The sequence below is a fragment of the Plecotus auritus genome (genome assembly GCF_963455305.1).
Source record: "Plecotus auritus genome assembly, chromosome: 8".
Taxonomy (NCBI): domain Eukaryota; kingdom Metazoa; phylum Chordata; class Mammalia; order Chiroptera; family Vespertilionidae; genus Plecotus; species Plecotus auritus.
This window is the reverse complement of record NC_137782.1, coordinates 66,187,103-66,201,439: the sequence shown is the minus strand read 5'-3', so window position 1 is coordinate 66,201,439 and position 14,337 is coordinate 66,187,103. Positions and strand designations below refer to the sequence as shown.

The 14,337-nt window shown below is 42.0% G+C and overlaps 1 protein-coding gene across 5 annotated transcripts in view; it reads right to left on the bottom strand.

Moving 5' to 3' along the window:
• Positions 1–14,337, bottom strand: part of LOC308256229 (KRAB domain-containing protein 5-like) — a 69,243-nt gene that overhangs the window by 51,497 nt on the left and 3,409 nt on the right. For 4 of the 5 annotated variants that reach the window (XM_080684329.1, XM_080684328.1, XM_080684326.1 and 1 more), the window contains exons 2-4: positions 8,288–8,455; positions 844–970; positions 150–239 (exon numbers count right to left, since the gene is read on the bottom strand). In XM_080684329.1, coding sequence (XP_080540455.1) covers positions 150–239; positions 844–970; positions 8,288–8,302 — 232 coding nt within the window. In that variant the 5' untranslated portion in view covers positions 8,303–8,455. The remainder of the gene's footprint in view (positions 1–149; positions 240–843; positions 971–8,287; positions 8,456–14,337) is intronic. The other variant, XM_080684327.1, reaches the window with a different exon arrangement.

Sequence of the window (14,337 nt, the reverse complement as noted above, 5' to 3'; positions counted from 1 at the left end):
TCCCTTGAAGACAGAAACAGAAATAAACCTGACCCTCTCCAAAATCATTTCTATTGCAGCAGATCTTTCCAAACCGTATTATAGTATCTGACTTCCTCCATAACCTTGGCCTCTCACTTGGGTCATCTGCTTCCTTCATTCCCACCTACCTGGCTGGCTGAATATTGTCTTTTTCCTCTTTAATTCCCAGGGCTCCTTCATGTGCTCCAAAAAGGTGACCAGGTCTGGCTTAGACACACCTGTTTATTAGAAAAGGGAACATGCGTTCAATGGAGATTCTCTGATTTACAATCCAGTACTGTACTCAAATGAGAAAATAGGACATTGTAGAATATCAGAATATTCTAGAAAATTATTTCATAAAATAGTATTTTCTGACAGCACCTTTACTATACTAGAGACAACATTTAAAGTTTTTAGATCCTGAGTTCCACTTCGAAATACATCAGGAAGCCTTTCTGTTCTGCACCAGTAAAACCCCAATTTCTTTCCTTAAGAACACAGGTCTGAAATTCTATCATAAAAAGCAGAGGCTCTAAGCCAGGGGTGGGCAAACTTTTTGACTCGAGGGCCACAATGGGTTCTTAAACTGGACCAGAGGGCCGGAACAAAAGCATGGATGGAGTGTTTGTGTGAACTAATATAAATTCAAAGTAAAGGAGCGGAGGGGAGAGCAAGAGAACCCTCCGCTCTTTCGGCTCCGCGGGCCGGATAGAACAGCCGAACGGGCCGGATCCGGCCCACGGGCCGTAGTTTGCTCACGGCTGCTCTAAGCAGACACTGTACTAATGAAGAAAATAAAACCCTATGGGTGGAGTACAAAATCTTTAAAGTGGTCCTCACCCAGGAATACCAGGTTACTGTAATTCTGCAACATCACATCCATGTATAGTTTCCGCTGAGCTGGGTCCAGGCACGCCCACTCCTCCTGAGAGAATTCTATGGCCACATCACTGAAGGTCAACTGTCCCTGAAATTAAAAGGGGGGAAAAAGCATTACTCTATTGACCATGGGCAGAGGTCATAATGTCACCCAATATGAAAACAGAGTTAATGAAACTGGTTTGTTTTGTTTTGTTTTGTGTGTGTGTGTGTTTCTTTAATAGAGCTGGTTTTGATCTAGGAAAGTATCCTGAGTTATCCAATGGCATCACTTTGACACTAATATTCGCTAATGTAGTTTGAGAAAGGATGGCATATGATCCACAAAACCACAGTAGAAACTTTACTTTTCTGGAAGAGGAATTTTAAAAATAAAGACACCAACACAGACATATTCATTTTTAGTGCTTTGTTTGAATCACAGAGGATCAAGTGTATAAATTTCTTAGCTGGAGAAGTCATTCTGAGTGAGCACAGTGTAGCACTTTTAAAATTTTAATGAGTTCTGGGTGGGGCCTGAGCTTCCACGTGTTTAACTAGCTCACTTATAACTATAGATGCCAATGTGCTGGTACATGTGCCAAACCTTAGACAGCACAGAAGAAAACACAGGAAAAAAATTCATATACAAGACTTTGACTGAACAGTTTTAGGGAATTTACAGGTCTCACAGATAAGTAAGCCTAGCAACCCCAATTGTTTTAACAGTTTTTTATATATTAACTAATAAATCACAAAAGCAATCAAAGAATAACATTATTGTTCCCTTTTTTTAAATGTATTTGTTGACTTTAGAAAGAGAGAAAGGGGGAAGGAGACAGACAGACAGAAATGTCGATGAGAGAGAAACATCAATAAACTAACTCCTGCATGCCCCCTCCAAGAATTGAGCCCTCAACCTGGCATGTGCCATAACTGGGAATTGAATCAGTGACTTCTCAGTGCATGGGTCAACGTTCAACCAACTGAGCCAGGGCTATTCGTCCTTTTTTTATGAGAATATTTTGTAAAACATCCAGAAAATGGTAGAGCCTGGGTGTTATTCCAAACTTTATCTGGAATCTGTCAAAAAGAATACAGACCAATACATAGACACAACCTCATGAATGTTCACAGCTGTTGTAACTGTAAAGAACAGAAACAATGCCCTGGCTGGTTTGGCTCAGTGGATAGAACGTTGGCCTGTGGACTAAAGGATCCCAGGTTCGATTCCGGTCAAGGGCACATGCCCGAGTTGAGGGCTCAGTCCCCAGCAGGGAGAGGGCGTGCAGGAGGCAGCTGATCAATGATTCTCTCTCATCATTGGTGTTTCTATCTCTCTCTCCCTCTCCCTTCCTCTCTGAAACCAATAAAAATATATTTAAAAAAAACAACAACAAAGAATAGGAACAAGAAGGTAAGAAGAAAGAGCTCAAATAATGTTAACATTTTCTGCAAAAAGGCAGACATAAAAATGGAAACTATGTACACAATAAATAAGACACAAAATAATATTTTCATGTCAATAAAATTACCCTGAAATAAAATAAACATTAATGTCACTCTTAGAAATCTCTTTGTGAATGGTCGTCTTGGTACTTTATAAACACAAAAGGGCTTAATGATATAAAATATTAGCGCTATTGATTCTTAGCCTATAGTTTGATGTGTTATCTTTGGTGCTGATCTGTATTTTATAAATTTAACACACTTGAACATCCATAACTATGATGCTTGTAAACATTTTTGAAAATACAAAGTAGTGATAAAGAAGAGTGTGTCTGGGCTTCCGCCAAGGAGAGCCAGGCACCGCAGTCATGAGTCGCTACAAGTTCGTGGATATTGGTATCAACTTGACAGGTCCTGTATTCAGATGAATTTATAGGGGGATTCAAAAGCATCAAGCACTCAGAGTTCATGCTTTGTGACTGCGTGTATATGTGTGTCTATGAAATAAGTGTTATAGAGGAGAAACCAAGATGGCGGCATAGGTAAACACCAAAATTGCTGCCTCGCACAACAATTTCAAAACTACAACTAAAAGACAAAACGGACATCATCCAGAACCACAGGAAAGCTGGCTGAGTGGAAATTCTACAATTAGAAGGAAAGAGAAAAGCACACTGAGACTCAGAGGAGCTGCAAAAAGCTGAGGTACGGAGACGCGCAGGCGCGCGGAGAGGACTGGCAGCTGAGTGCACAGCTGGCTTTCTCAAGTGGGAGGGAGACAGAAGCTCCCGACTGCACTGAACTCCAGTCCCGGGCGAGACTCTGGGAAAACAGACTCATTCGGGGTGAATCTGGACTGTCAGGAAACGAGAAAAGCACACTGAGACTCAGGGGAGCTGTGGGAGGCAGAGGTCCAGAGGCGCGCGAGCGCAGAAAGGACTGACTGCTGAGTGCGTGGCCTGCTTTCTCAAGCGGGAGGGAGACGGAAGCTCCCGACTGCACTGAACTCAAGTCCCAAGCGTGACTCTGGGAATCCACTCATTTGGGGAGAAACTGGATGTCTGGCAGCGGGTGAAACTCGAGGGCGGCTTTCTCTCAGAGAAGCTTGCAGCGATTACTGAAGGACACTGAGACCCAGGGGCCTCATAGGGCAGGGCTGACCGGAAGCCAAGGCTGTCTGCTCCGCCCTGAGACTCCGCCCCATCCAAGCTGAGCATAGAGGCTTTTGCAATTTTGCAAGTCTTGTCTCATAAGGGTGTCTCCAGCACAGAAGTTCTCCAGCATAGACACAGCTGATCCTCACAGCCAATTGGCCTGGAGGTCAATTCCTCCCAGTGATACCAACAACAATCAAGACTTAACTACAACAAGGTTGTGCACACAGTCCACAAAGGGGTGCACCAAGAGTGTCCACCTCAAGTAACTGGGGAGGCTGAGCCACTGTGCCCTATAGGACACCTACCACACAAAGCCACTCTACCAACTCAGGGAAGCAGTGAAAATGTGGAGACAAAGAAACAGATCACAAATGAAAGAAATGGAGGAGAGCAAATGACTAGATATAGAGTTCAAAACCACAGTTATAAGGTTTTTCAAGAATTTTCTAGAAAAGGCCAATAAATTTAGCGAGACTCTCGAGGATATGAAAAAGGACCAACTAGAAATTAAACATACACTGACTGAAATGAAAAATATTATACAGAGACCTAACAGCAGACTAGAGGATCACAAGAATCAAGTCAAAGATTTGAAATACAAAGAAGTAAAAAACATTCAACCAGAAAAGCAAAAAGAAAAAAGAATCCAAAAATTTGAAGATAGTGTAAGAAGCCTCTGGGACAACCTCAAGCATACCAACATCAGAATTATGGGGGTGCCAGAAGAAGAGAGAGAGCAAGATACTGAAAACCTATTGGAAGAAATAATGACAGAAAACTTCCCCCACCTGGTGAAAGAAATAGACTTACAAGTCCAGGAAGCACACAGAACCCCAAACAAAAGGAATCCAAAGAGGACCACACCAAGACACATCAGAATTAAAATGGCAAGAGCAAAAGACAAAGAGAAAATATTAAAAGCAGCAAGAGAAAAACAGTTAATTACCTACAAGGGAGTACCCATACGATTGTCAGCTAATTTCTCAACAGAAACTATGCAGGCCAGACGGGAGTGGCAAGAAATATTCAAAGTGATGAATAGCAAGAACCTACAACCAAGATTACTCTACCCAGCAAAGCTATCATTCAGAATTGAAGGTCAGATAAAGAGCTTCACAGATAAGAAAAAGCTAAAGGAGTTCATCAACACCAAACCAGCATTATATGAAATGCTGAAGGGTATTCTGGAAGAAGAAGAAGAAGAAAGAAGAAGAAGAAAGAAGAAAGAAGAAGAAGAAGAAGAAGAAGAAGAAGAAGAAGAAGAAGAAGAAGAAGAAGAAGAAGAAGAAGAAGAAGAAGAAGAAGAAGAAGAAGAAGAAGAAGAAGAAGAAGAAGAAGAAGAAGAAGAAGAAGAAAGAAGAAAGAAGAAGAAGAAGAAGAAGAAGAAGAAGAAGAAGAAGAAGAAGAAGAAGAAGAAGAAGGAGGAGGAAGAAGAAGAAGAAGAAGAAGAAGAAGAAGAAGAAGAAGAAGAAGAAGAAGAAGAAGAAAGGAGAAGGAGAAGGAGAAGGAGAAGGAGAAGGAGAAGGAGAAGGAGAAGGAGAAGGAGAAAAAGAAGGAGAAGGAGAAGGAGAAGGAGAAGGAGAAGGAGAAGGAGAAGGAGAAGAAGAAGAAGAAGAAGAAGAAGAAGAAGAAGAAGAAGAAGAAGAAGAAGAAGAAGAAGAAGGAAGAAGAAAGGAGAAGGAGAAGGAGAAGGAGAAGGAGAAGGAGAAGGAGAAGGAGAAGGAGAAGGAGAAGGAGAAGGAGAAGGAGAAGGAGAAGAAGAAGAAGAAGAAGGGGGAGGGGGAGGGGGAGGGGGAGGGGAGGGGGAGGGAGAGGGGGAGGGGGGAGGGGGAGGAGGAGGAGGGAGAGGAAAAGGGGGAGGAGGGGGAGGGGGAGGAGGGGAGGAGGGGGAGGGGGAGGAGGAGGGGGAGGGAGGGGGGAGGGGAAGGGGGAGGAGGAGGAGGAGGAGGGAGGGGGAGGGGGAGGAGGAGGGGGAGGAGGGGGAGGGGGAGGAGGAAGAGAGGGAGGAGGAGGGGGAGGGGGAGGGGGAGGAGGAGGAGGGGGAGGGGGAGGAGGAGGAGGAGGAGGAGGAGGAGGAGGAGAAGAAGAAGAAAAAGGTAAAGATAAAAATTATGAACAACAGGTGCATATCTATCCACAAGTGAATCTAAAAATCAAGTCTATCCACAAGTGAATAAAAAATCTGATGAACAGAATAAACTGGTGGATATGAGAATCAGGGGCATAGAAAGGGAGTGGACGGACAATTCTCGGGGGGGAAGGGGTGTGGGGGTGCGGGAAGAGACTGGACAAAAATCATACACCTATGGATGAGGACAGTGGAGGGAGGTAAGGGCAGAGGGTGGGGTGGGAACCGAGTGGAGGGGAGCTATGGGGGGAAAAAGAGGAACAATTGTAATAATCTGAACAATAAAGATTTATTAAATTAAAAAAATAATAAAGAAGAAGAGTGTGTCTGTGACATGTCGGTGGAATACAACAAAAATGTACAGGTCTGAGGCCTGCCTGATAAAACCCTCCATTTGCAAAGCTAGGATCTCCAGTGAACAACAACAACAAGGAGCCTTTATTTCTCAAAGCAACCTACACATAAAGAGAAACTGAAAAGCAATGGAAGTTTCCAGATGAAATGTGATCTTTTATGCACATCTCTCAAAATTTTTTTGAAACCTTTATTAAAGATTTTTAAAAATTAACTCTATGGTTCAGGAACTAGGCAGAGAACACCCACACCAAGTGGAAATCAAGTGCAAAGGAAGGGACATCAGGTGACTGAAGGACACATTATCATTAACACCAGTTTTATATAAAATTCATTCCACATATACCTCCACATTCTGTAACTCTAACAGTACATTTAAAGAGTAAGGCTTGCCAACGTAGAGAGCAAGTCTCTTCTAACAAGTGTTCTTTTTCAGTACATTCTGATCTAATCCCGGCCACTAAGGCCATCCTGGTTAAAGGTGCTTTGTCTCAATCCTGTTCTGCAGAACAGATGTTGCAGACATACGAAATGTAAAACCTACATTTCCCTTCTGCAAACACCATCTCAATAAGGAACTTGGATATCAATGCTTTCCCATGTTGATCTGTCACAAAGAAAATGTTCTGAAAAGTTGAAGGTGCGGTTTCAGAACAAGGCACCCTAAGATGTGCTTCAATGGTACATGCATTATGTTGAGCTGAAGGCACCAAGACCCTGTGGGCTCAAGAGAAACTTCTGCTCTCCCCCTGAACTACCTAGAAGAATTTAAATGACGAGCTGGCCAATGATATGTGTTAAACCAAAAATGACATGTGAACTATCTAGGTCAAGCATGTCAAACTTGCGACCCACAGGACATATGCAGCCCACAACAAATACTCATTAACAATTACTCTTTTATTTCAGCCCTTTGTATTCAGCATGTCTCTATTGAAAAAACCTACATTTCTATGAATATTGAAGCTTTTGTTTTTTTTGCGGCCCACATAAACTTAAACCTTGTTTATTTGGCCCGTGTTAAAAGTTGAGTTTGACATGCTTGGTCTAGGTCAATGGTCGGCAAACCATGGCTCGCGAGCCACATACGGCTCTTTGGCCCCTTGAGTGTTCTAACGCCACTTCTTCAAAATAGACTCGCCCAGACCGAAAACCAACTTCTGCGCACGGGCCACAAAATTTCAATCGCACTGTACGTGCGCACCCACATGTGGTATTTTGTGGAGGAGCCACACTCAAGGGGCCAAAGAGCCACATGTGGCTCACAAGCCGCGGTTTGCCAACCACTGGTCTAGGTGGTAGGGAAACTAGTATTTCCTGAATATAAGATCTCTTGGCAATAATATTCTGAAGTCCCAAGGTGCAGTAGCTCATCCCAGGCTCAGAATGTCTTATATACCAACTAGAGGCCCGATTCACAAAATTCATGCAAGGGGCTCAGCCCCCGCCCGCCACAGCTGTCCAGTCTAATTAGCATATTATGCTTTTATTATTGTAGAAGATTTTCCCTTTCAGTCTCTGAGCCTCTCTTGCATGTGGAGTCTCTGACTCTGTCATGTGTGTGGAGCTCCCGTACATATCACCTCTATCTGATTAGGCCAGCTAAGAGAACCTTGAAGGTAGAAGAAAATATCTTCCTCCCACACAATGGCCATTAATTTATGGAGAGAGTTCATGTCCCATAGGGGACCTGAATGGACGCAATGGACAGACAGCTGTGGACAAAAACACAGAGGTAGCTGACTTTATCTCCCTCCTAAAGGTCTGCTTCCTTGCTGATGTTGAAACTGCTGACGCACATTAGCAATTGATGAAGGCTTGACTGCCACATGAACTTCCTGGGGTGGCTCTAGTGAACTACACTGCCATCTTTCCCCTACAGCGCAGGCGCTAACAACCAGGCAACCCAGTTGGTAAAGGAAGTAACATTTCCACCCTGAAATGGAAATCTCCATCAGCAGGCCTTTTTCAAACCACCCTCCTATGTGTCCCAAGTTTATTAGAGCCGCCAAGTAGCGCCAGCCCCTGAGTCAGCTCAGAGGACCTTCCTTTCTTCTGTGTTGTCTTCCTTATACTTGAGCATAAGCCTAAGAAATTTTTCCAAGAAATTTCTCTGGAGGTTCCTCTTGATTTCTATCTTGGGGAACCCAAAAACCCCATATGATAGTAACATTTTAAAAAGGGAACTTGGACAATCACAGGGAAAAAAGTAAGCAGGTGAAAACAACTTTGCGTTGCAGGATCATCAGAAATAGAAAAGCAAAGGTCTGCACCACCTACATCCATGAACTTTAGAAAGAAAAGCAGACAAATAACTGAGCCAAGACAGAGCGTTTACCTGAGAAGCAGCCATATTGTCCTCTTCCTCCTCCTGCTCTGGATTGTTTTCTCAGGTGACTTTATGTAGACCAATCACATCTGCATCTTGAGGATATGCCTTGTTGCCACCACACTCACAGGCAGAAAGACCTTGATGAAATGATGAAAACTGTCACACTCCCCTGCCCTTTGACACAAGAGACATTGAGAAAAAGTGAGATCCTACATGAAGACCAAAGTGTAAGTTTTTCTCTCTTATATTCCTGTGCTCTCCAATCCCACAGATATGCACAATTTCCAACCCATCAATGAGAATGTGGGCTACACTTCTGTTCCTCCCAAACCGAAAAGAAAACCCTGATACCGCCCCTGGACCAAAGCCGGCTCTCAACTCTCACAAATGCACTGAGGCAGGGAGACCTTCTGCTAAACACCAGCCTCACTTTTGAACCACCTGAAGCACCACACTAAACCGACAACCCAAACCTGTTCAACTCTGTGGGGGAGGGCACAGAAATGTTAGTTCTTACAATTCATCAAATGGTCTAATGCAGCGGTCACCAACCTTTCGGACCTCACAGACCACCAGTGGTCCGCGGACCATCGGTTGGTGACCACTGGTCTAATGGAAGGGCACCATCTAGCTAAGCATTTCTTCTACAGCTTTAACGTGCATACAGAACGACTGGGAATCTAGGTCCCACTCTAAAAAGTTATGATTCTGTAGGTCATCAGTGAGGCCCATGAAATAGCATCTTTATCTAGTGCCCTGGTGCAGATGACCTGCTTTAGGTAGCAGTGGGCTAGAGATACTAGACCCGACACACCTGAGCCCTGAGGGTAGTGTGAGGGGTTGGGGTAGGAACTTCTAGAGGGCAGGCTCCCAGGGTGGATCCCTAGAGATGGGGTTGTCCTGGAATGGATTTGGCCAGGCCTATAGCTGTTGTGCAGATGCACAGGGGAGAAGAGAAAACTTGGTGGCAACAGGATTCTGTGAAAATCCTGTCCTCAGAATCCTTCCAAAATGACCCTCAGTCCCCAATTCTTTGCCCACACCCCTCCCATGGGACACATCATATAACAGGACAATCTCCCTCATCCCCTGTCCATAGGTGAGTGGAGCCTCAATCCCTAAGGGACAAGGGGCAGAAAAGTGTTCCATCACAGCTGTATTTGCAAATGAAAGGAGCATACTCTAGAAGCCTGTCAAGACATGAGCTTGTTTATATTACATTCATGTTCACTTTCTCTAACTGAACCCTAAACACATTTTAATCATTGTTCTTATTAATGTTTTATTATAGTAAGAACACTTAACATGAGATCTTTCAATAAAATTTTTGAAAATATATTTTTATTGATTTTAGAGTAGAGAGAGATAGAAACATTAATGATGAGAATCATTGATCGCTGCCTCCTGCACACCCCCTACTTATGATTGAGCCAGCAACATGGGCATGTGCTCTGACCATGAATCGAACAGCGACATCCTGGTTTATAGGTTGACGCTCAACCACTGAGAAAACACTAACCAGAATCAATAAAATTTTAAGTGCACAAGACAATTGTGTTAACAGCAGGCAAAATGTTATACCATGGATCTCTAAAACTTATTTATCTTTGACAAATCAAAATCTGTATCCCTGAATAGCAACTCCCATTTCCACTCTCCTTTGCCTCTGGCAATGTTAATCATTCCTCTAATCTTTGTTCCTGTGAGTTTGACTGTATTGTGAGAATTCTGAATTTGGATTTATATAGGGTTATATATTAAAAGCACTTACTATGACACCTAAGTTTAAAATCTATAAAGTTAATAGTCATATTATGAAATTTGAGGAAGAAAATATGATTAAATTAATACAGATGACTCCCAAATTTGATAGAGTTTAACAAACAATTATTATGAAAGAATTAGAAAACAAGTTCCTAAAACATAGCAGATTCATTATAATAAAACCTTAGAGCAAGCCCTACTAGGTGTACCAGTTAATAATAGCGGATTTTGTAATCAAAGAAAACAGGGTAATATCAAGAGAAACATCAAAAGTTCTTTATTCAAAGTAATGGCATCGCTAGCCACACATTTCTCCATCTTTCAGGTAATTTATGGATACCATCCCAATAGAACTTTTCTTGTTTTGAGGCAAACCATTCAGAGACCAAATTTTCCACGTCTTTGTATGTTTTGAAGTGCTGCTTAGAAAATGCATGTGCCATCGATAGGAACAAGTGGTAATCTGAAGGAGCAAGGTCTGGTGAATACAGCAGGTGGGTTAATACTTCCCAGGCAAGATCTTTTAAAATGTCTTTAACTGGCCAAAACCGGTTTGGCTCAGTGGATAGAGCGTCGGCCTGCGGACTGAAGGGTCCCGGGTTCTGTTCCGGTCAAGGGCATGTACCTTGGTTGCGGGCACATCCCCAGTGGGTGGTGTGCAGGAGGCAGCTGATCGATGTTTCTCTCTCATCGATGTTTCTAGCTCTCTATCCTTCTCCCTTCCTCTCTCTGTAAAATATCAATAAAATATATTAAAATAAATAAATAAAAATAAAATAAAATAAAATGTCTTTAACTGGTTTTGAGGTGTGTGATGGTGCGTTATCATGAAGCAAAATTACTTTGCCATGTCTTCTGGAACATTCTGGTCATTTCACGATCAAAGCGTGGTTCAAATTAATTATTTGTTTTCAGCAGTGATCAGTATTAACAGTTTCACCTGGTTTTAGAAGCTCATAATACACCACACCTTCCTGATACCACCTGAAAACAGAGCATTGTCTTCTTTCCGAAGCAATTTGGCCTTGCAGTCGATGTTGATGGTTGACCTGGATCAACCCATGATTTTGTGCATTTGGGATTCTCAAAATAAATCCACTTTTCATCGCCAGTCACAATTTGATGCAAAAAAGACTTTCTTTCATGCCGTTGAAGCAACATTTTACTGATGACTTTTCAGGTTTCCATGTGTCTTTCATTCAGTTGACGTGGCACCCATTTTCCTTCCTTTAAAATCTTTTCCATTGCTTGTAAACCATCAGAAAATATTTGCTGAGCAACGTTTAATCTTTCTGCAAGTTGTTTTTGAGTCTGACATGCATCTTCATTCAATAACTCTTGTAATTGTTGGTCTTCAAACTTTTTTGGTTGATCTGGATGTCTTTGTCTTTCACATCGAAATCATCACTTTTAAAACGTTTAAACCAGCGTTCACAAGTATCTTGATATGGAGCATGTTCACCATAAGCTTCCCGAAGTATTCAGCAGCACTTTTCTTCAAAATAAAGTAATGAATTAAAACTTCACACAAATGCTCTTTTTTTTTGGCACGAAATTCAACATTTTTAAGTGTAAAAATATCTATGATGTTAACACCTTCAGAAAATTTGACATATGAAGTTTTGAAGCCTGTTGTCAATACAACAAAATAGCATACATATCAAATAGCATATATATCAACATATGTGTAACTCCATCTATTGAAAAAAATCCGCATTATTAACCAGTACATCTAGTAAATCTTCATGGGGAAATTTATGCTTTTAATAGCAGATAAGCAGGTCAATAGGCCCACATTATTATTTTACTAACATTGTTCTCGGGAATAAAAAATTGGTACCTTATCTCTCTGTGCATATCTCTGTGTCCAGATTTCCCGTTAAGAAGAACAACATGCATCTTGGAGGAGGGCCCACTACTAATGTCCTTACTTTAAGTTGATTATATATATATATATATATATATATATATATATATTTTATTGATTTCAGAAAGGAAAGGAGAGGGAGAGAGGCTGCCTCCTACATGCCCCCCTACTGGGGATCAAGCCAGCAACCCGGGCATGTGCCTTTGACTGGAATCGAATCCGAGACTCTTCAGTCCTCAGGCAGATGCTCTATCCACTGAGCCAAACCAGCCAGGGCAAGTTGATTATCTTTTTAAGGATCCTTTCTTTAAATAGGGTAATTTCCCAAGGCAATGGATAAGACTTCAACATATGATTGAGAGACCCATCTGAAGCCTTACACGATAAGTTTATGGGGGTGGGTGTCTAAGTGTGTGTGTCTATGAAATTTTATTAACCATGTAGCTTTGTTTAAATCAGAACCACAAACTAGATCCTTAATTTGAGCGCCCTTCTAACAACTCCTATCCCTAACCCAGGACAACCACTAATCTGTTCTCTATACTGATCTGGTTGGATTTAATTTTGATAACTTTATAATTTTCAAATAATTAATCATTAAATCACAAATTTGAATTAACCCAATCTTTTATTTAGCTGAATATATATTTACCATAATAGTTCTCTTTCAACAAATAGTCGATATTTTAAGAAAATTATGCCAGGTATTTCACATCCTTTTCCCCCTCTGTGTTTTGAAGAATCAGTATGTTTCTTCCACTGACAGCACATCTCAACTGAGACTGGCCACAGTTCACAAGCTCAACAGCCACAGGAGGAGACTGGCTGCCATACTGGATGGTCCAGCACTACAGTATCAACATGAAAGTATTTTATGCAATATGAGGGCACACTGTGCCCTGTAATACTCAACTTTTTCATTTCTTTGATGCTTTCTTTGAGGTTAAGTATATAATTACCTTTGTAACTGAACATGATCTTAGGAAAAAAATAGATTTTTTTTTTTGTAGGACCGGAGTCAAGTGGTGTGTATATACACTCTCAACCTTATATCATGGTGTTATTCAGTCTTTTTGTCCTTGTTGTATTTGTCTAAAGATCTGTCAGGTTCTGAGAGAGGAACTAAAAAGACTGTCACTCTCACTCTAAGTCTAAACATATGTTTCTCAATTTGTCCCCACATATCCATTCCTTATGTCTTTCATCTGTAGCTTTGTCTGTCATTTGTACATACATTTATGACTACTAATTTACTCATCCAAGTTTTATTAACCATCTCCTTGGTGCCTGGCATTGGAGACACAGAACAGAACAAGACCAAGGCCTTGCACATGTGGGCAGCCACCTTAATCAGGAGACAGATAATAAATAAGCAAACAAATAAATAAACAGAAAAACATCTGAGTCCAGAGAAGCCCAATGCAGACAAGTTACAACAGCGTGGAAAACTCACTGAAAGTTGGGAACAAGGGAAAAGTCATAACAAAGGCCCTAAGGCAGAAACCTGCCTATGTGTTTAAGGAACAGTGAGGAGGCCCCTTTGCCTGCAGCTGATGCAGGGAGTGGGAGAGAGCAGGAGATGGAGTGTAGAAGGAGCAAAGGGAGCCTGATCTTGTGGGCTCCAATGGGCTAGCTTAGCTTCATACAATGCATGTTTTATTATCTATCCATTCATTGAAATATTTCATTTATTAAAACTATTTTAAGATTATTTAATGAGCTCTAACTAATAGGTTCTGGCAATGAATTAAACAGATAAGGTTCTTGTCATATATATAACTCTCAGAGAATATTAGAGAAAGAAGAGGAACAATTTGATAGAAAAGCAATAGAAACACATTTTTCCAATTACAAAATAAAATGCAACCATCCTAAGGGCCAGGCTCAGTTCTAAGCTCTTTCTGCAGAGTCATTAATTCTTGTGACAACATTACGTGATAATGATTGTGCCCATTTTACCAATGTGGAGCCTAAGCCACAGTGCACCAGGAGTACCCCCGAGGTAACACAACCAGCACCAGGCAGGCCTTTCTTTCCTTCCCTGTCCTAGCACTTCTCCTCAATCACCACCCTCCTTTCTCCTCTTGGACTCCTCCTCCCTATGACCCCCCATAAAACCCCAGAGTCTGAGGGAACACAGCCTTACAATCCCAGGCCCCTCTGCTGCTGCTGCTAGTACCTGCTTAGTGCCTGCACTGGTGAAGGAAGAGCCCCAGGTACCTAATGCTGCCTTATGGCCACCTACCTCCTGTGGCTCGTGGGCACTAACTTGTCCTGGTGAATTCTTCATTAAAATGAGGACCCTGGACACTGTTGAAGGGACAGGTGCGATGAGAGGGCTGTAAGCAGGGAAGAGGTAGGTCAACTCTGTATAAAGGAAGACCCCTGTAGAGCCATGGGAGAGGGACAGACTGGATGGTAGAAA